This window comes from Notamacropus eugenii, chromosome 3 (genome assembly GCF_028372415.1).
Source record: "Notamacropus eugenii isolate mMacEug1 chromosome 3, mMacEug1.pri_v2, whole genome shotgun sequence".
Taxonomy (NCBI): Eukaryota; Metazoa; Chordata; class Mammalia; order Diprotodontia; family Macropodidae; genus Notamacropus; species Notamacropus eugenii.
Window position 1 is genome coordinate 174,121,894 of NC_092874.1, and position 25,740 is coordinate 174,147,633.

General features: G+C 36.4%; 1 protein-coding gene across 1 annotated transcript; it reads left to right on the forward strand.

The window, feature by feature from the left end:
• The first annotated feature begins 12,039 nt into the window (after nucleotides 1-12,039).
• Nucleotides 12,040-13,172, forward strand: LOC140533533 (glycine cleavage system H protein, mitochondrial-like). The gene has a single exon (XM_072653395.1). It carries the CDS (start codon nucleotides 12,043-12,045, stop codon nucleotides 12,613-12,615), a length of 573 nt encoding a protein of 190 aa, XP_072509496.1. The 5' UTR covers nucleotides 12,040-12,042; the 3' UTR covers nucleotides 12,616-13,172.
• The last annotated feature ends 12,568 nt before the right edge of the window (nucleotides 13,173-25,740 follow it).

The window sequence follows — 25,740 nt, forward strand, 5'->3', positions numbered from 1 at the left end:
GATGACAGCTTCCTAGATGCAACCCACCCTAGCAAGGTAGGGCCAAACCTCAGTTATCTGGACTGAGATAAGCACTGCATTGTCTAAAAGGGCAGATAGTTTAAATCATCTTAATCATAAACAAATTCAAAACTAATATTTACCTAGCCGTTTAAAATGAGAAATACTTAAAAAATGCAAATACGTTTAGCAGGTACTACTGTCTAATATTATTCGCATTTAGCAAATGAGAAAAGAAAGGCTTAGAGGAGTTTAGTAAATTGCCTATGATTAAACACCTAGTGTCAGAGATTGAAGTTGAATTAATTGATGAATGACTTAGAAGTGAATTCAAGCATTGACATACAGCGAAACAAGTCCTGCTCTTCAAGAAGCTTACATTCACATCTTTCTGACTAAGACCAGCGTTTTCTTTAATTTATAAGTATTGTTTAAGCATTTTTATATGAAGTTTCAGTAATGGCAATTTGATAGTAATATCTCTGATATTCTGAAAATTGATAAAATGATAAAATAGTAGGAAAGAAAAGAAAGTTGGTTTCTTCCCCTGTGGGATTAAAAGATGAGAGGATATTTGATCATGTAACCCTTCTCCAGTTATGGATGCCCTTTCTGCATATATGAGATATCTTGTCTCATTCAAATAGTCTTTTGGGTCCCCAAATTTGGAATAGTAGCAAGATCTCATGCTTTCTTATCCCTAAACTAAGCAAAGTCTCATCAGCCATTTGCCTCACCATTCAGAAGTGTATTCCATTAGCTCCAAGAAGCTTTCATAAGGAGCTATAGGACATTTCAAACAAAACCCAACCTCCTTTAAGCCTTCCCTTAAGTTTCCAAAAAAAGAAGAAGAAAAACTGTTCAACGTACTCATTAAGACCCTTCATGAAATTTATCCATTTTTTACAACTTGAAATAAACTATACCAGTAGTGTCAAACTCAAATAGAAATGGGGCCTACTAATCCATACGTAAAGATCCCTACAGGCAGCATATGGATTTAGTTTTAAAAGGTAACGTTATCTATGCTTTATTTTATTAAATATTTCCCAATTACATTTTAATACGATTTGTGCTGCACTTGAGAAATGGTTGGGTGGGCACATTTGACATTTCTGGACCACACCACTTACAATTTTGATGCAAAATACTCTAAAAAAACTGACATCAAGCCATTCTCACTTCTGCTGCTAAAGTGATTTTGTCCTCAACACAGGTCTATCCATATCACTCCTCCTCCACTCAATAAAATTCATGAGTTCACTAATACTTTCAGCATTAAATGTTACATCCATTGTTTGGCCTTTAGAGCTCTTCATGTCTTCTTCATACCTTTCTAGGATTCTTAGACTTTACTTTTCTCCATTCATGTGTAGATCCATTTACACTGACTTACAAGCTTATCTTCACATATTACACGTTCTCTTATCTTTGTGCCTTTGATATAGTTATTTCTCATGCCTTGTGGATGTCTTTTCTTCTTTGACCTCTAAATTTCCTTGACTTCTTTCAAGACTCAGCTCAAGGCCTTCTATGTATAGGACGACTACCTCATTCCTCTCATGGTACTAGTGCCCTCCCCTCTGATATTTCTTTCATCTAATTTGAATAAAGCATGTATATACCTTTATTTTTAAGATTTCTCCTCCAAGAGAATGTCTGGTCTTTGAGGTCAGGGACTGTTTTACCTTTTCTTTATATCTCCCAGACTTTCCATAGGATCTGGCACGTAATAAGCTCTTAATAAATAAACGTTGAATTACTGGTTATCTGGATCACACTTTGCTTATGGCAGGAAAGTAAGAATTTTTTCTTCAAAAACTTTTTCTTTATGTGATTACAATGTTAAAAAGAGCCAATAAAATACTTAGAGTAGAGATGAAAATGTGAAATAAGAAAATGGAAGAAAAAATATCATGGTTAACCTATGACAATAATTTCAACTATAGATAAACTATTAATTTTATGAATATTCAGTAATGTAACAACAGCATGACATTTTAAACAAGATATAAAAATGATATTTCTGTATCAGTATTAAAATATGAATTTTGAGTATGTTTCCAACAATTCTGAAGGACTGTAGTACTTCATTCTTTTTCACAGTACCAATTATTTAGTCAGTCTTCATGACCCTTTGGATCATACTGTCTGTGTTTGTTTTTGTTTTTGTTCTTTGTTTGTTTGTCTTTTGGCAAAGATACTGGATTGATTTGCTATTTCTTTCTCCAGTGGATTAAGGTCAGCAAAGATTAAGTTACTGTAGTATCAAGGGGACATTCACAGCATAAGGACGCCAAGAAAATGCTAGTACAATTTGGAATCATGAAACACAACAGACTTTCCACATGGAGGACAGAACCAAAACATTTATTCAGACACCAGAAAGCCAAATCCATCATAGTAACAAAAGAATAACACAATAACAATGCAGAGGACACCATCCCCAAGGCTTCCCTCTGTTAGCTTTCCCACAAATCAGCTCCCTCAAACAAATCACAAAGAAACTCTCTCACTCACACTAGCCAGCTGCCTTTCCCAGCTCTGATAGCCATTTGCTTAACTTCCTCTCAGCTCTGCTCTAGCTCTGCCTCTTCCTGTTCCACCTTTTCTTCTCTATCCCTTCCTATTCCATTTGACTTGACTCATGTGACTAAGGCTTCCATGTGACTTAAGCAGGTCACATGAGCCTATTAATGGATTGGAAAGGTCTTCCCATTAAGAAGCAATATTACATTAACAGTAAGCAAAAATGCATTATCAATACAGTGACTTGCCTAAGGTCTTGCACCTTTTAAGTGTCTGAGGCCACATATGAATTCAGGTCTTCCTGACTCCAGATCCAATTCTCTATCCATTGAGCCAACTAGCTGCCTGACACATAGTAAATGCTTCATAAATGTTTATTAAATTGAGTTGAATTGAAGTCTTTCTGTTTCAATGCAAACAAAAGCATAAATCTGAGAAAAAGCTACACTTGACTTAAAGTAGGCGGAATCTATGGTCCTGAAACAGTACAAGTTAAACAAGTCCACAGAAGGATGAAAAGAGTAACCTTGTCCTCACTACATGTTTTGAATTTAATTCCAAGATTCTTCCTTAACCAGTCAGTGGAAGTGACTGATCAATAAGTTCATTAAGAAGCTGCTATATGCCTGTCTTTTTGGGTGTTGGAGATATAAGATTAAAGGAAGTAGCTCTGCTTGCAAGAAATTTGTATTCTGATGAGGGAGACACCAATGATGAATAATAGTGTGTACAGAGGGATCAATCCCTTACCCAGTCTCACAGATCACAAAACTATTTAAATATATTTAACATATTCTGATTTCTAATAAAAAATTATTTAATTATATAAAATTATGGATTGATGGCATCAACACTAATTTACTGTAAATTTGTTAAGAGCAAGAACCATTTTTTAAAATCTCTATCACAATGTTTTATAAACTCATATTCAACAATCATTTGTCTAGAGACTTAAGTGAATGAAAAATATATTTAGATGTTCTATTTTGATAGATGATGTCCAGGTATTATTTACCTACATCAGAGGGGTATCTTAAATACTTGAGTAGCACTTGTAAAATATTTTAAGATACATGTAAGATGATAAAATATCTGAAAAGATCTAGTAAAATTTATGCTTAAATATTTTTCTAAGAAAAAAATTAGCAAAAAAAAGTTTTATAGTGTATGATGGGAACAGAGAGAGGGAGAGAAGGGAGTGAAAGAGGAGGCAAAAAGAGATGGGGAAGAGAAAAAGATGGGGAAGTGAGAGGGAAAAGAGAGAGTAATATGGAGAGAAAGGAAGAGGGACCGAAATAGAGAGAGTGAGATGGTGGAAAAAGAGAGGAAGAGAGGAATAGAAAAGAAGGAAAAGGAGAGAGGAGAAACAGAAAGGGAAAAGGAGAGAGAACAAGAGAGGGAACATGCTCTTATGCAAAACTGGAGCCATTGGGAGTCATTTGCATCTTTATTTTTCATCCTTCCCATTTTCCAAATGTGAATGTTTGATGAGAATGTGTGTGTGTGGCTCAGGGCGGGAGGTGGGGGGCGGAGAAGGGAATTAGGAAGGAAATTGTGGGGGGGGGGGAGAGTGAACTTGTTGGAGAACACAAATATGAAGAACAAATAAACATTTAATGAGCTTAATGTATCTTCTGTCAAGAGGCCTTGGCCAAGGAATAGTGTGCCATCTTACAGCACAGGTTACAATTCTTGTACATTTTATTGTATTTGAAAATTGGGGGAATTAGTAACTCTGTTGATGCAGTTTTTTCACTGTGTTACAAAACAAATCTCTTTATTTGCTCTATAAAGGTGAAAAAGTAGAAAGGGTGAACAGAAAGGCAAGACCATGCCACTGAATACTAGACCAAGCAAAAGGGATTATTTTACATTGCCCTTGTCTGAAATTATCTATTTCCATTCTATAGCATCTTTGTTTGTCATTCCCCTGGTTATGTGGCTACACATAGGCTTGCTTTGTTTCTTTATCCAAAACTCTTATCATGTTACCTTTAAATTTTGGCATACAGCATCAGAGGGGTCACCAGTGCCACTCTCTGCATGGTTTATATGTCTTCATTAGTTAAATAGAACTGTGGGAACCAATTTTCTAGGTGACCTCTGAGCCACGGAAAGGAAAAAGAAAACTTTTGTATTTATTATGCTAAATAATTTGAATGTATTTTGAACAACAGCTTAAAGAACAAGGAAGTGCTGTGGAGGAGTACGGGACAGTTTATAGGGCGTAAGTCCCAGCACTTAGTATGTAAAAATTCAAGCCTTTCCAAAATACAGAGGTTTGTACAAACTGATGCAGAGTAAAATATGCCAACCAGAAGAGTGATATTCACAAAGCAGGTGAATAGATCACTAAATGGAAGGTAAACTCTGAGTAATTATAATTGTCATTTTTGATCATGGAGAACAGAGAAATGTAGCACCCTCCTCTTGATAGAGAGAAGGAGAATTATAGGGATGAAAGGATGCGTGTTGCCAGATGTGGTCACTTTAACCACTGTTTTTGTGTAACAGTTTTCTTTGTTGCCAGGGCAAGTTCCCTTACTGGGGGTGAGGGACAGTGGGAGAGGGGAACATCCAGAAATGTTGGAAAGGTAATGATAAAAGACATAAATGAAAGATATGATTTTCAAAAGCATACCCTTAGGTTTGTTCTGTCTAATTCTTGGATGGTGATAATTGACCTTAATATAATTCAAAGGCTTTTTGTGTCACAGACCCCATTATCAATCTACTGAAATCTATGGATATATTCTCAGAATTTTTTGTTGCCAACATTCCTAATTGAATGAAATACTAAATTTCATTTAGAGGTTAGTGAAAAGAACAATGTATTTTTTCCTACAAAGTTCATGAATTCCATGAAATCTATCCATGGAAGTTCAAGTTAAAATTCCCTGATAGTTTTTGTTTTGTTTTGTTTTTTTACAAATGTCTTATAGGAGCCTCACAGAACTCCAATATAGGTAGTTACTACAGTCTCCATCTTACAAATAAGGAAATTAAGTCTCAGAAAAGTTAAGTGAGTGGCTAATAGATTCACAACTAGTAAATGTCAGAAACAGTCTTTGAGCTCAGGTCTGCCTAGGGAGAAATCTAGGGCTTTTTTCCACTATAACTTTCTTCCTCTCCATCTAATGTATCCAGAAATATTTCATCCCCCTCCCCTCATTTTTTAAATGCCATCAGTCATCTGATTTTATCAAAACACAAAGAAAAGAATTTTTAAAAAATTGAGGAAAATGGCAGACTTGTTAGAACATTTCAAAAGCAGAGACTCCCTTCAAAACAGAAAATTCTCTGATCTCTAGGCTTAGGAAGGGCTGATTAGAAGAGGAAGTGACCCAGAGACAATTTTATCTAATCTGGTTATCATATCAACAGATATTAAAACAGAACTTTGTGGGATGTTCGTTGCCATTTTAAAGTGGGTCAATGAAAATATATAATCATGTGCATGCAAGAACACGAACAGAAAGATTTGATCCTTCAGTGATATTTGATGCTGAAATTCAGAGACCTAGCATATGCTATATTTGTTATCTTGTTGTATATAGAAATTAAGTGTAATTTCAGCATGTTTCCATTTTAGCACAATATCCAAGTCCGTTCAAACACATTTTTTTCTTCCCTGATGAAGAGCAGTAGGGAATATATTTTACACCAGATGGCAGAAACACAGAAAAGGGAAATCAGAAATGGAGAAGGTATGCCAGGTTAGTTAGGGCAGTCCCCTTGCTAATGCAGGGAGATTTGTTATTGTACTCCTAGAGTATTTTGCTCCATCTCATTTATTAATTATTACAGTTCCCCAATCTCATATGGTTTTCCCCATTATTACAGAGAATAACATCACTTACTTTGTTTTTTTTTCTGACCTGACTAAATGTGATTTTATTCCACTGTTCATAAGATTTGTCAGGGGAAATCTTGTGTCTCTAAACTGTATAGTGTAATTTGATCTTAAATGCTCCATGCTCTTTCCACCTTGCCCTCTTGTTCTATGTAGTTATATGGCTCAGAGGTACATGCTGGATAACTCAGTGAATCAATGAATGTACATGCTACAGGTATTAAATACATAAACTGAGAATGGTAGGGGAGGAAAACAACCTGACCATTGAATGAGATAATTTACCTCATCACCACTGAATACCAGGCTAATAAACTTGCTGTTCCGATGCCTTTTCAGGTATTTCAAAGGCAGCCATCTGGTGCATGCTATGGAACTGAGGTGAGACAAGGCTATGAGATTGGACTATGCCAGGGAAGACCTGTCACTGAGGCTCAGAACCTCTCTGTCATCCTCAATTCCCCATTCTGACTTACCCCACACATACAATCCACTGCTATATCCTTTCTATCTCTGTATTTCTCCGATTTCTTCTCTGGTGGGTCATTCCCACCACTACCAGCACCCTACCATCACCACCCCAACCCTAATTAAGTCCCATGTCACTTCTATGCCTGGATTATCACCATAGACTTCTGTTTACCCTCTCTATTCCAGCCTTTTCTTTAATTTGTTCTCCACAAAAAGGGATTTGTCTAAAGTGCATATTTGACCATGGCATGATCCTCTCTATAAACTCCAGTAGCTCCTAATTATGTCTAGAATCAAATATACACTTCCCTAGCTTTTAAAGTTCTAAGTCCCCCCTGCTCCCCAACTTGCTACTTTTATGGTCTTCTTATTAATCACTCCCTTACTACAGCATTCATGGCCTACTTGTTCATCCACAGATATGATTTCTCTCCCACTTCTGCATGGTCTGTATATGCTGATATATGTACACATGACCTCTCCTATTGGAATATCAGCTCCTAGAGGGTAGGGAATGTTTCATCTTTGCCTTTTATTCCAAGCTCTTTGTACATTGCTGGGTATATAGTAGGCATTTCATAAATGCTTGTTGATCAATTGATCCACCTTAAAATAAAAAAGTTAGAAGAAACTTCATAATTTATCTACTTCAAACTCTGAAGCGTGAATTACTTCCATAATATTCTTAACAAATAAGTATCTAGCCTCTCATTCAGTGATGGGGAACTTACACTGTGTGCTCTTTAGGCTGTTGTACTTGGAGTCAGCAAAAGTAGTTTCACCATCCACCTCCAATGTTTATTGGCTGCATGACCATGAGAAAATCACTTAATTTTTTAAAATATTATTTTTTTAATTTTCGGTTTTCAGTTTTATAAGATATTTAGTTCCAAATTTTCCTGTCACTCACTCATCTCCCTTTTCCCCCTCTTCCCCTCCACAAGATGTCGAGCATTATGATCTACGCCATTATAATCATATCAAGCGTATTTCCACATTACGCATATTGAATCACTTAATTTTTTAAGTCTCAGTTTCCTCATTTGTAAAATGATGTGATGACACGTGAAATACTTATTTCAAGGAAGGTTGCTGTGATACTCACCTAAGATAATGAATGTGAAGTACTTGAAAAACCTTAGAGGGCTATATAAATGTCAGACTTCATTTTTGTTTTCATTGCTACTTAGGAAACTGGGCCTTTTTGTTTTTGGAAGCTGCAATTTTTTTTTCTTTCAAATTTATTTATTTAACTTTTAACATTCATTTTCACAAAATTTTGGATTCCAAATTTTATCCCCATTTGTCCCCTCCCCCCACCTCAAAACACCAAGCATTCTAATTGCCCCTATCACCAATCTACCCTCTCTTCTATCACCCCTCCCTTCCCTTGTCCCCATCTTCTCTTTTGTCCTGTAGGGCCAGATAACTTTCTATACCCCTTTACCTGTATTTCTTATTTCCTAGCAGCAAGAACAGTACTTGACAGTTGTTCCTAAAACTTTGAGTTCCAACTTCTCTTCATCCCTCCCTCCCCACCCATTCCCTTTGGAAGGCAAGCAATTCAATATAGGCCATATCTGTGTAGTTTTGCAAATGACTTCCATAATAGTCATGTTGTATAAGATTAACTATATTTCCCTCCATCCTATCCTGCCCCCTATTGCTTCTATTCTCTCTTTTGATCCTGTCCTTCCCCAAGAGTGTTGACTTCAAATTGCTCCCTCCTCCCATTGCCCTCCCTTCTATCATCCCCCCCACCCTGTTTATCCCCTTCTCCCCTACTTTCCTGTATTGTAAGATAGGTTTTCATACCAAAATGAGTATGCATTTTATGCCTTCCTTTAGTGGAATGTGACGAGAGTAAACTTCGTGTTTTTCTCTCACCTCCCCTCTTTTTCCCTCCACTAAAAAGTCTTCTGCTTGACTCTTTTATGAGAGATAATTTACCCCATTCCATTTCTTCCTTTCTCCTCCCAATATATTTCTCTCTCACTGCTTAATTTCATTTTTTTAAGATATGATCCCATCCTATTCAATTCACTCTGTGCTCTCTGTCTGTGTGTGTGTGTGTGTGTGTGTGTGTGTGTGTGTGTGTGTGTGTGTGTAATCCCACCCACTACCCAGATAGTGAAAAGTTTCAGGAGTTAAAAATATTGTCTTTCCATGTAGGAATGTAAACAGTTCAACTTTAGTAAGTCTCTTATGACTTCTCTTTGCTGTTTACCTTTTCATGCTTCTCTTCATTCTTGTGTTTGAAAGTCAAATTTTCTTTTCAGCTCTGGTCTTTTCATCAAGAATGCTTGAAAGTCCTCCATTTCATTAAAAGACCAATTTTTCCCCTGAAGTATTATACTCAGTTTTGCTGGGTAGGTGATTCCTGGTTTTAGTCCTAGTTCCTTTGACTTCTGGAATATCCTATTCCATGTCCTTCGATCCCTTAATGTAGAAGCTGCTAGATCTTGCGTTATCCTGATTGTATTTCCACAATACTTGAATTGTTTCTTTCTAGCTGCTTGCAATATTTTCTCCTTGACCAGGGAACTGTGGAATTTGGCCACAATGTTTCTAGGAGTTTCTCTTTTTTGGATCTCTTTCAGGAGGTGATCAGTGGATTCTTTCAATATTTATTTTGCCCTTTGGTTCTAGAATATCAGGGCAGTTTTTCTGGATAATTTCATGAAAGATGATGTCTAGGCTCTTTTTTTGATCTTGACTTTCAGGTAGTCTCATAATTTTTAAATTGTCTCATATGGATCTATTTTCCAGGTCAGTTGTTTTTCCAATGAGATATTTCACATTATCTTCCATTTTTTCATTCTTTTGGTTTTGTTTTGTGATTTCTTGGTTTCTCATAAAGTCATTAGACTCCATCTGTTCCATTCTAATTTTGAAAGAACTATTTTCTTCAGTGAGCTTTTGAACTTCCTTTTCCATGTGGCTAATTCTGCTTTTGAAAGCATTCTTCTCCTCATTGGCTTTTTGAATCTCTTTTGCCAATTGAGTTAGCCTATTTTTCAAGGTGTTATTTTCTTCAGCATTTTTGGGGGTCTCCTTTAGCAAGGTGTTGACCTGCTTTTCATGCTTTTCTTGCATCTCTCTCATTTCTCTTCCCAGATTTTCTTCCACCTCTCTAACTTGATTTTCAAAATCTTTTTGAGCTCTTCCATGGCCTGAGCCCATTGAATATTCATTTTGGATGTCTGGGATACAGAAGCCTTGATTTCTATGTCTTTCCCTGATGGTAAGCATTGTTCTTCCTCATCGGAAAGGAAGGGAGGAGATATTTGTTCACCAAGAAAGTAACCTTCTATGGTCTTATTTTTTTTCCCTTTTCTGGGCATTTTCCCAGCCAGTTACTTGATTTCTGAGTGTCCTCTCCACACCCATCATGCCTCCAGATCAGCCCAGCCATTGCTTGGGGTCTGAGATTCAAATGCTACTTCCCAGCCTCAGGGCTTTGGGTGGGGTCAGGGAGGCTATTCAGTGTGAGATTAAGTTCAGGTGCTCAGGTGTGGGCAGGGCCACCTCTTGGGGCTCAGTTCCCTCAGGGGGTTTATGTGGAGACTTTCGACAATGGATCCAGGCTCCTGCCTGCTTTGGGAGCCCTTGTCTGCTGCTGCCTCTGCTGCTGCCTCCCGAGGGGGCCTGAGTTATAGGGGACACCCCACTCCCCTCTCGCCAGCCAAAAAGACTCTCTCACTGACCTTTGCCGCCTGTGGGTCAAGGGACCTGTGTGGCTGCTGGAGATTCTATCCCTGAAGCCTGCTCGAATCTGCTCCCCTCAGTGCCACGTGGCCAAGGCAGTGCTGGGTTCCGCTCTGGGTCTGGTGTGCAACGGACCCTTCCCGTTGCTTCTTCAGGGCTCTCTGGAACAGAAATCTCCTCTGCTCCATTGTTCTGTGGCTTCTGCTGCTCCCGAATTTGTTGGGAGTTCTTCTTTACAGGTATTTTATGGGCTGTGGGTTCAGAGCTAGCGTATGTGTATCTTTCTACTTCGCCATCTTGGCTCCTCCCCTGGAAGCTGCAATTTTTAAGATTTTTTTTTTTATTATCTGTCTAACTGAGTCAACTGGTTTTGTTTTCTGGAATCAAATAAAAGTCTGATCTCTTTTTCACATAATAACTCTACAAATGCGTGAAGAGAGTGACTCCATACCTATTAAGTCACTCTCTTTCTAGTAAACAAATTTCTAGGTCCTTCAAATTATCCTTGCAAGGAGTGATGTTGGAAATTACAGTTAACGTCTGCTAAATAGATTTCCCATCATATAAAATTAAGACTACTTTGTTCAACCAGTTATGAGATGACAAGTCTTTATTTTGTTTCTCCTGATTTTGGTATTTTACTCTAAATATATCACAAAGTATAGTTATGTCTACCCCCCAAAAAGCGTAAGTATTTACAAATTTTGCTTCACTATATTTTCAAATCATTTTGCACTTTCTCATCCCCTAAAAAAACTATAGTCGTATTAGATGGATTTCTATGCAACTTTTGATAGATATGTGATTTAACCTTTCTGGGTCTCAGTTTTCTTATCTATAAATTGGGAGGGCTTGAACTAGGCAGACTTTAAGTTTTGTTTTTTTTTTTTCACCTCTAAATCCATGATCCTCTGATCTCATTTGATTGTCCAAATACCACAGAGCAGGAATTATTATTTCCATTTTAATGATGACCCAGCTTGACAGTTCTGCTTGGGTGTCAGGGCAGAGGTAATTATAAATTGTTCTCCAAAGTATCTAAAAGGACAGCATTATTTTGCCTGTCCATTTTCTAGCGCTTCAATCAATCCCGTTGCCAGTGCCCCGGTGATTGAATTGGTTACTACAAAATGAATGTGTACAAAAATTAGAAAGAGTCCTGCTGATACTGTCTTATGCTAACTCAAAATGTACTAAATAGTGAAAAACTTAATGGGAAAATTCTGATATTTTACCAGTGAGGCCCTGTAGGATACATCCAGGGTAGAATTCCAAATGGCATAATTTTAGATCTTTGCCACTGTGGATAAGGGAGGTAAGTACCCATACAGTGGATTCTACTTGAAATAGCAATATATCATACAAATCCCACTCCTTCCTACCTACCAAAGAGGTTAACCCTGTTGTTACTTCCTGTTTGTGGCATAGATGCCTTGTTTCACTTAAGATATCTCTTTCTAAATGCTTTCTTTTGGGAGAAGATGGCGCTGCGAGCGGCCAGGAGCGTGCGGGTCGCGGCCTCGTCCCTGTGGGCGGTGGTCGGGGCTGAGACCTCCGGATCCCCGGCCTCCCTCGCAGCCGGCCCCGCGCGCCTGCGGGTCCGCCCCGGCCCGGGCTCCCCTCCCTTCCTCGCGGCCGCCGCCTCCCGGGGCCTCTGCACCAGCGCCCTGCGACTCGCGGTTCGAAAATTCACAGACAAGCATGAATGGATAACAATTGAAAACGGTATTGGAACTGTGGGAATCAGCAATTTTGCACAGGAAGCATTGGGAGATATAGTTTATTGTAGTCTTCCAGAAGTTGGAACAAAATTGAACAAACAAGATGAGTTCGGAGCTTTGGAAAGTGTGAAAGCTGCCAGTGAACTCTATTCTCCTCTATCAGGAGAAGTAACTGAAATTAATGTAGCTCTTGCAGAAGACCCAGGACTTGTCAACAAATCTTGTTATGAAGATGGTTGGCTGATTAAGATGACTCTGAGCAACCCTTCAGAACTTGATGAACTGATGAGTGAGGATGCATATGAGAGATACATAAAATCTATTGAGGATTGAACATTGGACCCCCAAATAAATTAGCACAAGAATACAGCCCAATATAGTTTTGTCCTAAATTAGGGGTATATGGAAGATTAGCAACTTTAACACTTCTGAAACAACACCATGGCATGGAAAAGAATCTTAACTACTCAGAATGACTGGATAAAAATGCTTTTTACTATTTGCACCTTTTGCACAACTTCTTCCTTGTAATTTCAAATTAGTGTGTCTGGTTCTGAATTCATCGCATCATGTTTGGCAAAAATGAATTCTAAGACCGTGTACTTCAGAGCTAGAATTTTATTGTAAAAAGCCTTAAATCAGTAATGGTATAATGGCCAACTCCATCCATCACCAGTTGTGTTTAGAATACATTTGGTTTTCTGTCCATGGGAATAATTTACTGAGATTGGTTAGCTGACTGGTGTCAGATGCTGTACGATACCAACTTAATTTTAATAAACTGCTTGGCTGAAGGTATTTTTACAGATGAGGCTTCAACCTTGCAGCAGAATAGGTAATGAAATTTAATAAACTTTTTAAAAACCTTGAAAAAAAAAAAATAAAATAAATGCTTTCTTTTTAAAAATTGGTGCCTCTGGTGATTCTATACCAAGGACTCTCTTGATATTGACATGTTCCTAAAAAGAAAAGAGTTCAATATATATTCATATAGAGAGTGACCTTGGACCTCTCTCTACTTGCTCTATAGTAGAACTGAGTATGCAAATGATGGCAAAAATTATCTATATGACAGACTTATGGCATGGACTCTGAATGGAAGCAGTAGGTTGTAGGACTAGCAGTAGGTCCAATAGGATAATGGCAGTACCAGAAGCAGCAAAGGTAATAAAAATAATTGAGATTTATGTAGTGTTTTAAGACATGCAAATCATTTACATACATTATCTCATTTCTCCTTATGGATAAAAACATGAAAACATTATATATGCATACACACACATACATACACACAATAAACATATGTTTACATGTATGTATATGTACACACACATATAGATATATATGCAATACCATATATTATGTGCATTATATGTATATTTACGTATAATACATAAATTAATATATCTAATAAACATATCTGAATATTTCAAAATTAATGTTAGATTTCAAAATTTTAAGTAGAAACATTTTGAATTCAATTTTTAAAAGTGAATTTGCAAGAATATTTGCAGAATGAATTCTTTAGATATTAAACATTCCTCTTTCAGTGGGAGAAAACAGCTTTTCCCTAAAGTAAAACCACAATATGCAGCATATGCTTTTTTTAAATTTTCTTTTGAGTTGTTCCAGTATCAGACTTGCCCTAGTCAATGGGTTATTCATGTTTATTTTTTTTTAGGTCACAGGGTCATATAATTTGTCTCAACTAAAAACTGTTGACTTGTCAGAATGTGAGGCTATTTTCAGTTACATGTCCCTGTTCCAGTCAATTTATTATGACAATCTTAGACTTCTAGATAAGGTTATAAGACTTAACATTTATACAGCACATTTCAAACATCAACTAACTAATCCTCACAGCACTTCAATGGAGTATAGTTCATTATATGCTTTCTGTAGATGGGAGCACTGAGGAAGAGGTTAAATGTGTGACTTTTTCCAAAAGACAGGGAGGAAAGTGGGGTCATAGATGTGATTGATACTTACAAGCCCCAATCCCTAAGCTTCCTTCCAGACCTCCCTCTTCCCTCTGGTGTTTCTGGTACCCAACTCACTAACCACATGTCTCCAAGCAGTCTGCACTTTGGCCTAAGCCCGATATCAGATTTGTTACTTATCTTAAACTATTTAACAGCTTATTGTTAGTTGACAGCTGTCAATTGGACATATTTTGCATACCCAGCAAGCAAGTGAAGAAACACACTCAAAGGCAGGGGCAAGATATCCAGTGGGCTGATCTTACTGTCTTTATTTCATGCTAGTCAAATATATGACATGGAAACCAAAGTTTAAACAGTCCGATTTAGAAACAGAGCTTTGTGGGTGATACACTCCCTCTCAAAATACTAACTTTAAATTCAACAAATATTTATTAAGCATCTACTTTGTTTAAGGTATTTGGAAAACCCTGAGGAAATATGCAGATAGATATGACATAAGCCCTGATCTGATGGAATTTGAAATCTAATGGGGGAGATGATTATGATTTAAAGGCCAGTAATATATGTGTAAAGGAGAGGCTTGACAAAGTACTATGAGAAAAATGAGAATAGTTTTCTTTTCCCTGGGTGTTGGGAGGTGGTCTCTTGAGTTAAGTCACAAGAAAAGGAGGAACTTTTACAGTCATATGGGGATAAGAGAAGAATCCATTTTTCTCTCAAAGGATATTGTAAGCAAAGGCAAAGAGAGGAGAGTAGTAGAAGACAATAGGAGCCAGATAATAGACCAGTTTGGCTGGAACACAGAGTACATAAAAAATATTATGAGATAAGGCAGCCCAGGTGGTTGGAGCCAGACTGTCGAGGGCTCTTGGTCCCAGGATCACTTATAATTTCCTTGATAGACAATGGGGAGCCACTAAAGTTTTTTTGAGTAGAGGAGTAATATGATTGGAATGGCAGATTAGGAAGACTCCCTGAGTACCTATGTGGTGGATAGATTGCAGAGAGGAGAGAATGAAAGCATGAAGATTGCCAAGGAGACTATTTTTAATAATCTAGGTGAGAAGCCATGAACGCCTGAATTAAGGTGAAGACAATAGGAGTGAAGAGAACCCATATGGTAGTTGAAACAATAGAACTTCACAACTGATTTGTTATATGGGAAAAGAGGAGAAGAATAAAAAAATAATTCTTATCTTCATACCTCAAGGACTAAAAGTATGGAGATATCTTCAATAGAAATAGAGAAATTAGGGGGGTTAGAAATTTTGAGGAGGAAGATTATAAGTTTGATATTAACCATGAATTGTAAGTATCAGTGGAGCATATTCACCATGAGTTTAAGGCCCTCTCTTTATGATCTAGCTCATAATCCCTTATCACTGATTTTTCATTTTCTCTTTCTTTACTTCAGTCTCTGTTGAAAAGATTCTTCTCCCAACCAAGGCTAAACCTTTTTAGTTCCTTGAACATAAGACTTGAAGCACTTCACTGCCCTGGTTGTCTTTCTTGTGCTATTTTCTGTATTGTCAAAATCCTTCCTAAAATGTGGCACACAAATCCAAGCATATAAGTCCAAAGGTGGTCTAGGCAGAGCAGAATTCAGTGGAGCTCTCTTATACCCAGAAGCTGTGTCTCTCAATTCAAACCAAAATCACATTATCTTTTTTGGCCACCATATCACACTGTTGACTCACATTTAGAGGACACTAATACTCTAAACTTCTTCAGGCAAACAACATGGCAAAGACTTCTTAAACTAAGTGTGGCCAAAATGAAACTCATCATCTTTCTCCTTGAACCTATCCCTCTTCCAAATTCCCCTATTTCTGTCAGGGGCCCTTTACTCTTCTATTCACCCAAGTATATAGCCTTAGAATTATATAAAATCCTCTGTTAGACTTTTAAACTCTTTCGTAACCTGACCCACTCCTATATTCCCAATATTCTTTATAACTTACTACCTTTTGCATACTCTAAACGTTGACACTGTTCTACTTAACTAGTTATATCTCTTTGATATTCCTCACACAATATATTCTATATCTCTCAAATGGGCATTTTCACTGACTGGCTGCCATACCTAGGATGCTCTCCCTCCTCATCTCCACATCATGTCTTCTTTGGCTTTGTTCAAGTACCAGCTAAAATCCCATCTTCTTCAAGAAGCCTTTCTCAGTCTCCCTTACTGCTAGTACATTCCCTATGTTAATCATCTCTAAATTATCCTGTATTTTATTTGTTTGTACATTGTTCTTTGCATGCCATCTCCCCCACTAGGCAATGAGCTCCTTGAGAGCAGGAATTACTTATTTTTTACTGTTCTTTGTATCCTCAGAGCTTAGCACAGTGCTTAGCATATGGTAGGCATTTAATAAATGCTTATTGACTTCCCTTGACTTAGTGATTTTTGATTCTACTCTCCATCATTGTCCATATCAAATAAGCTACTAAGTGTTGTTGACTTTACCTACACCATAACTCACAGTCATCACCCTAGTTCAGGCCCTCATAAGCTTTCCTTTAAACCACAGGGCCAGCAGCAGCTAGGTGGTACAGTGAATACAGCAATGGCCCTGGAGTCGGGAGGACCTGATTTCAGATCTGACCTCAGATGTTGACACTTACTTATTAGTTGTGTGTCCTGGTGCAAATTGCTTAACCCCAATTGCCTTGTGTTTTGATTAATAATGAACTACAGGGCCAGCTAGATGGCTGGCTCAATGGAGAGAGGGTATGGCCTGGAGACAAAAAGACCTGAGATTAATCTGACTTCAGTTAGGAGCTGTGTGATTTTGAACAAGTCATTTAAGCTCTGTCAGGCTCAGTTTCCTCAGCTGTAAAATGGGTATAATGATAGCACCTATCTCCTGAGGTTATTGTGAGGATCAAAGGAAACGATATTTGTAAAGCACAATGTTTGGCACCTAGGAAGCGCTTAATAAAGCCTTGTTCCCTTCGCTTCACATCACGTCTCACTCTATTCTGAACCATTATTCAAATACCTATAAAACCGATATTTCAAAAACACAGGTCTTCCTACGTCAGTCATAAGCTCAAGAAGTTACAGCATTTCTCTACATTTCTCTGTGGTCTCTAGAATGAAATGAAGCAACTACATTTTAGAATTCCAAACCATCTACTGTTTGACTCTATTTTAGCCTGATTCCACATGATTTTCCAGTAACCCTCCCCATGATCCGTCCCAACTGGCCTACTCCTCTATACATAACCTTCCATCTCCTGCCTCCATATTTGTTTGTTTGTTTCCCTACAGCCTGTGACCTATTTCTGGAATGCATTCCTTCCTCATCTCTGTCTTTTAGAATCTCTAACTTTCTCCAAAGATCAAGTGTTCCTTCCTACAAGGCCTTTCTTCATAGCTCCAGTTGTTAATGTTCAGCGATATTATTTATTTATTTTGTACATACTTCACGTTCACTTTTTTATATGTTGCCCCTCATCCACACCCAAATTCTTGGTTCCACAGATGTTTTCATATTTATATTGATTTTTATCCCAAGTACCTTATATAACGACTTATACACAATAGGAGTTTGTGAAGACTTGTTAAGAAAATGAATAGACAATCATCTACAGTCTTGATAAATCCACACCTATCTTCTTCATGAAGATTACAATGACATTTTATCAAAAGTTTTACTAAAATCCCAGAAAACTTTATGTACAGAACTCCCTTCATCTCCCAATTTAATAAAACTGTCAAAAATAGATAAAGTTAGTCTGGAACAACCTTCTCTTGATGAGGCCAAGATGACTTTTTGTGATCCCTATTTCCTTTTTTTTGGGGTTCACTATCCATATCTCTAATAATATGTTATAGAATTTTGTCAGTCTCCCTGGCCCCTCTTTTCAGCACTGGTTGCACTTTCATTTATAACCACTGAGTCTTCAAAGTTAGAATACTTCTTATGCCCAGTTGCCACTTCTAGATTCTTCCTCTGCTACGACTCCCTTAGAAATCACTGCTTCCCTAAGGTTCATTCAATCTGTATTTATCATCCAATCAATATTCAGATGGCTTTCAGTGAACCATAAGACACTTACCTTCTTTCCTCAATAACTTTAGCACCTGATTTTCAGTCTTTGTCTCCTCCCAAATTCCTACCCTAAGGGATTTCCAAATGCGTATTAATACTCCTTCAAGCATGTTAACTTACCAGTTGCTCGATTTCCTCATTTGCCATGACCTAGCCCATTCTATCTCCTCTACACATGGATTTATCTTGTCACCATCCACAAATATTCTACTATATATTCATTAATCATCATAATCAGTTATAATACCACTTCTCCCTCCACATTGCAATCCAAATCATTATTCTTCTTCCTCAACATCACCTCCAATCTCTCTACCCATCAGTTCCCAAATCATGTACTGGCAACCATTTCCTTTCTTCCTCAGCTTCATCTGAATTCCACTTTGTAGTGTCTTCTCTTGAGTTTCTTGAACAACTTTTCTATCACCCATCTTGTTCCATCAAACTTCAGTTTTGGATCGCTCCCACCATTCAGTGCCTTCCTCCTATTCAAGTGCTACTGAACTGTGAATGTGGAGAAAATCATAAAACCTACATTGATCCATTACAAATTCATGTTAATTAATCTTAACTGGGCTTTCAGTGAAGCAAGACAATCCTTTTACACCTTACTAATTGACTCACTTATGCCACTCACTGCAGGAGCTCTTCTAAACATTTTCATTCTTTCTCAAACTTTCCATAGTTTTCTTTTTCCCCTACTCTTATCTGAAAAACTTTGCCTCATATTTCACTTTAAAAAAAAAGAATTTATCTAAGAGTTTCCTTTTCTTCCCTTCTTTTTACCTCATCTCATCTTAATGTTTCCTGCAACTATTTCCTTCATTCCTATCTTACATGATTTGGATCCTTCTTTCCAAGGCAAATTCCTCAACATGCATAAGAAATTACATTCCATGCAAAATGGATGATTTTGCTTACATTAAATTGAAAAGTTTTTGCACAAAGCAAATGCAATAAAAAAATATAAGGGAAGTAGAAAGTTGGAAAACAATTTTTAAAACCAGTGCCTCTTATAAAGGCCTTATTTCTCAAATATACAGACAAATGAGTCAAATTTATAAGAATATGAGTTATTCCACAATTGATAAATAGTCAAAGGATATGAACAAGCAGTTTTCAGATGAGGAAATTACATCTAACTATAGTTATATGAAAAAAATGATACAAATTACTATTGATTAGAAAAACGCAAGTTAAAACAATTCTGAGGTACCACATCATACCTATCATACCTATCAGATTGACTGACATGACAAAACAGGAAAGTGTTGGAGAAGATGTAGGAAAATGGGAGTACTAATAAATTATTGCTAGAGTTGTAAACTAAGCCAAACATTCTGGAGAACAGTTTGGAACTATGCCCAAAGGACTGTAAAACTGTGCACCCTTTGACCCAGCAATACCACTTCTAGGTCTGTATCCCAAGGATATCACAAAAAAAGGGTAAAAGGGTGTACATGTACAAAATATTTATACCAGCTCTTTTTGTTGTGGGCAAGAATTGGAAATTGAAGAGAAGCCCTTCAGTTGGGGAATGACTGAACAAGTTCTGGTATGTGGTAATGGAGTAGACTTCAGAAAATCCCAGAAAAATTTACACGAACTGATGCTGAGTGAAGTGAGCAGAACCAGGAGAACATTGTACACAGTAATAGCAATATTATGTGAAGAATAACTTTTGATAGACTTACCTCTTTTTAGCAATGCAAGGCTCTAAGACAACTCCAAAGATTCATGATGGAAAATGCTATCCACATCAGAGAAAGAACTATGGAATCTGAATGCATATCAAATAGTACTGTTTGTGCTCGCTCTCTCTCTCTCTCTCTCTCTCTCTCTCTCTCTCTCTCTCTCTCTCTCTCTCTGTTTCCATTGGTGCCTACAATTGTTTCTAATTCTTCTACACCACATGACTAATGTGAAAATATGTTTAATATGAATACATACGTAGAACCTATATCAGATTACATGCTGTATTTGGGTGGGAGGAAGACAGGGAGGGGAAAAAATTTGGAACTGAAAATCTTATGGAAGTGAATGTTGAAAACTAAAAATAAATGAATATTTTAAAAAAGAAAAAAAAAGAAATATTCCATTCAATGATTTTCAGCATATTGATTTCCCTGTCATTCCCATTCTCTCATTTATGTTCACTCTCACTATCTAATGGCTATTTTTGTACTGCCTACAAATACTACCATATCTCCTTTATGAAGAATAAAACTCCATCCATGCATTCCCTTTAGCTATTATTTCTTATTTTTCCTGTCTTTTGTGGCTACATTTCTTGAAAAGGTAGTTTATATTTGATGACTATGCTTCTTTCCCTCTGACTTTCATCTGAACTCTCTCCTACGTTTCTGACTTCATTCTACCAAAATTGTTCTCTCCAATATCACCAATGACTAATTGCCAAATTTAATACCCTTTTCTCAATCTTCATTTTTCTTGACCTCTTTACAGTTTTTGAAACTATTGATCATTTTCTTCTTGATACTCTATTCTACTTAGATTTCCATGGCAATACTCTATGCTAGTTATCCTCCTACCTATCAGATTTCTCCTCAGTCTCCTTTTTTTGAATTCTAATTCAGGTTATGCCAATCAATGCTGAATGTCCCCCAGGCCTTGTGTTGGCTGTCTTCTCTTCTCCACTTATAGTAGTTCACTTTGTGATCTCATCAGCTTTCATGGATTCAAGTATCATTTCTATGCTGATAATTCTCAGATATACTCATCCAACCCTGACTTTTCTCCTAACCTGCTGACTTGAATCTCCAAGTGTACATTGAACATCTTGACCTTATCGTCCCACAGATATCTCAAACTCAATATGTCCAAAATCAAACTCATTGTTCCAAAACATTCCCTCACCTAATCTTCCCTATTTTTTTTGTTGAGAGTACCATTATCCTCTCAATCATCCAGTCTCCCAATCTAGGAATCATCCTGGATTCCTGATTTTCTCATCCCCTGTATCTAAACCATTGCCAAATTCTGCCAATTTTATCTTTGTAACATGTCTCAGGTACACCCCCTTCTCTTCTCTAACCTTTGAACTAGCTTTTCATTAGTCTCCCAGCAACAATTTTTTCCCAACATTTGTTCATCCTCCACTAGCTATCAAATTCATCTTCTTCAAATGCAACTGTCAACCTTTTATTGAATAAACTTCTCCAGATCTCTATAAGCTCCAATAAGAAATATAAAATTTCTTGTTTGATTTTCATAATCTAGTTCTCCTTATATCTTTCCAGTTTTCTTACTTGCCCTAGAAAGTCTTTGATTCAGTGACAGTGGTCTCTATACTAGTCTTCATCAAAGACAATAGATCTCTCAATTTGGTCTTTTCACTGTCACTCTGCCTACACATCTCTATGTCTTGGTTTCACTTCCCTCATTCAAAACCCAGCTAAAATTCAGCCTTCTATAGGAAGCCTTGTTCAGTGTTCCTCAATGTTAGACTGTCTTCCCTCTGATGTTATCCACAAAGTATCCTGCATGCATTTTTTTTACATAATTATTTGCATGTTGTATCCTCATTTAGATTGTGAGTGAGCTCCTCAAGAGCAGAGAAAGTACACTCAAAGTTCATCAGATCTTTCTCTGGAGGTGGAACATATTTTTAATCATGAGTCCTTAAGAATTATTTTGGGTTATTGTATTGATCATAATAGCTACAAGTTGATCATGTTTACAATATCGGTGTTACTGGGTATAATGATCTCCTGGTTCACTCCATATCAATTCTAAAAAGGTCTTCTTAGGTTGTTCAGAAACCATCCTGCTCATCATTTCTTATAGCACAATAGGATTTCTTCATAATCATATACCATAACTTATATAGTCATTTCCCAACTGATGTTCATCCTTCTAATTTCCAATTCTTTTCTACCTCAAAAAGAGGTACTATAAATATTTTTAGAATATAAGTCCTTTTCCTTTCTCTCTGATGTCTTTGGGATACAGACTGATATTAGTTTGGCTGGGACAAAGGGTGTGTACAATTTTATACCATTTTGGGCATAGTTGCAATTTGTTCTCCAGAATGGTTTGACCACTTCACAACTCCAACAGTGCATTAGTGTTCTGACTTTTCCAAATCCCTTAGAGCATTTGTCATTTTTCCTTTTTGTAATGTTAGCCAATCTGATAGGTGTGAGGTGTCCCCTAAGAGTTATTTTAATTTGCATTTCTTGAATCAATAATAATTTAGATTTTTTCATATAATGTATGCATATTTGCATGTGTATATACAATTTGATCATTTATAAGTTGAAGAAAGGCTGTTATTTTTTTTATAAATTTGACTTAATGCCCTATATATTTGAGAAATGATTTCTTTAACAGAGGAACTTGCTATAAATATTTTGGATATTACTTTATTATCTGTGGTACCTTTTTTTAAATGTAGCTTCCCTGATCTTTTTAAATTGGATCAATTTTTTTTTTTTTTTTGCTTTGGCTGAGATCATGATTACTAACCCCTTTTTGGTTTTTGTTCTGACCATGGAAAAGTCACTAAACCAGGAGTAAGGAACCTGCTACCTCCAGGCCACATGTGAACCACTAGGTCCTCAAGTGCAGCCCTTTAACTAATAACTTCAGATGTTCTGTGAAATGTAGATTCAGTCAATGGGCCACACTTGAGTACGTAAAGGGCCACATGTGGCCTCAAGGCCACAGGTTCCCCACCCTTGCATTAAACTCTTCAGCCTCCCATGCAAATTTCTAAGGTGCATAGGAGTTGCATGTCTGCATAGAGAGGAAAAGTTTCCACACAGAAAATTCACTGTATTGGTGATATTATACAAATAGAGGGAAATGAGTTGGTTTTATATATGTGTGTATATGTGTATGTATGTATGTATATATATGCACATACATATATACACATATAGATGTATATATATGAATGTAACATGTTTATATAAAATCATATTTGTGAACCTTTTATATTGTATACCTTACATAAGTACATATATGTATACTTTATAATCTATCTACACACATAATCTTTCCTCTGTACCTGTGTGTATATACACACATATAACCATACATACATAAATGTCTGTATAAATATTTGATATAAAAATAAGAGCTATAAATAAACATAATTATGTTTTCTAGATAAATTTAAGTTTTACTTTTAATTCTTATTGTGACATGCATACTGTTAAAACGAATGATATGTATAAAATTCATTCTTTCATCTGGTAAGACAACTTTCTCACTGAATCAGATTCAAGGTGTGGTCAGAAATCTACTGTGATTCTTCTTATTTGTTACATTATTAATGGCCAGAAGACGTGAATCCTAAGTGGTGGTAATTGATCGGGACATCTACATACACATCTATAGAGTTGGTGACGCCTAAAAAGGTCTCTTCATCCAAAGTAGAAGGTGTTTCATTCCTAAAGGCACACTGCTTCTTTTAGAAATTTATATGATTGAATTATGTTGCCATCCTATATTTTTATTTCTCAATATGATTAATTGCTTGAACTCCAAGAAGCTTAAATCTAGGAGAACGTTTTACTGTTTGCCTTCTCCATCTTCCAAATTGAGCCATTACCTAACCTTCATCATGCTATGTCTATGGTCTAGGCTCTCATTTGAGGGAGGAATTGTTGTTCTTAAAAGTAATAATTTTTGAGATTAAATATGCCCTTTCAAAATCAGAGTTGAATGGATCAATTAGTTAAGAGTAAACTAATGAGAAACATGTGGTCTTCACTTCCACAGGAGCATATGACATTGACAAAGTTAGAAGTCAAGGAGACAAAATACATTTAGGGCTTCCTAAAATGTTTATTTCAATTTAGAATGTTTTTGTCACTACTCACTCCCTTCAAAAACATCATGAACACAAAATCACATGATGAAGTTGATGTCATAGGCCACTCTTCAGAAAATTTTAGCCTTTTGAGTTTGTAGAAGCTACAAATATCCTTATACACATTTTAGCATGACTAAACTTTGGTTTAGATAATTTTCACTAGGCCTTAAGATTAGATTTTGTTACCAAAAAATGTATAACTTTATGTAAATGAAAATAGAAATGTTATTGCTTTTAATTACTGAAATATATGAATAAACACCTGTAAAAACAATTCTCATGAGATATGCATAAGTTCTAATGTAGGTGGATATATTCTTTTTATAGAAGTTACTGAAAAATATGAAAGATGAAGCTTTTGATTTCTTATTTATGACATGAATTAAAGCCACCAGGTTTGCCAAAGTCATTGAAGCATTCGTTGGGAAAAGCCACAAATAGGGAGTTCATTTTACATGACTGGCAGAGTGTCATGTCTGTCTCTGTTTTGCTTTGATTCTATAGGAAATGGAATTATATCTCCGGAAAATTAATATACAAGGAAAAACTCTTGCTTCCTCAATGACAGTAGCTCTGTCTAGGTATTTTTTTTATATTTGTATGAAATGAAACTTAGAAGTTAAAGCTTTATCATCAAATTAATGTAATGTAACAGAGCAACATATGCACATTTTTCCATTAGATGCAGTTCTGACAAACACTTTTGTAAAAACTGATTTTAAAGTGCGACTAACCCCAGAAGTTTAAACTTGAAAATTACAGCTTACAGATACTATCATTCTCAACATTCCTCATTTCCTCTTCATATCTGGCATTGATCATCTCTCCTTTCACAGTAGTTCATCATTTTCAGTTTAAATACCTTCTTTATTGTATCTGCTATTATCTATGACTGGTTTTTCATGACTAGTATTAAAACAAAATCTTTCTAATTTATTTTAAATTTTAGTTTAAATACATTTGTCCTTACCCATTTTATACAAATGTACAATACCCTTCCAAGCAAATTTTATTGATTAAAAGTTATTTTATCAACTAAAAGTTATTAATTTTGTTGGTTTTAATATAATATTTCATATATGAATTCAGTATAATTTTATTATACTGGTTATATTCCTATCATAAACAATACTTTATGTATTTTTTTCTTTCCATTCTCCCTCATTCCTAAGAATAAAGGGATTAGGAAGAATAAAAGGAATAATTGCTAATTAGATAGTACATTAACAAGAGTAAGATTATATTTTTATTGATTTTATTTCCTCTGAACATGTCTTTCCTCTCAGCTTCCCAGTTCTAATAATGGCAATAATTTTGGGGCTATTGATTGGGGTTTCTTCTCTGGGTCCTGAAATTTGGAGAGCACTGAGTACATTTAAGTTCTTCAGTAGCCAAGAGACAACTACACCTAGCTCTTAGGTGTAATAACTAAATAGTATGAATGACTACATGAATAACTAAAAATAGTATGCTACCAGATGATATGTATGCCCCCCTCCCAACTGCTATGTCCCAAGTGACCAGTTCATCCAGTGTGTACCACTTTCCCTACTACCTGCCCCCACCATATTTTAAAGATACATTTCATCCCCCTTGCCTTTGACATGTTTCA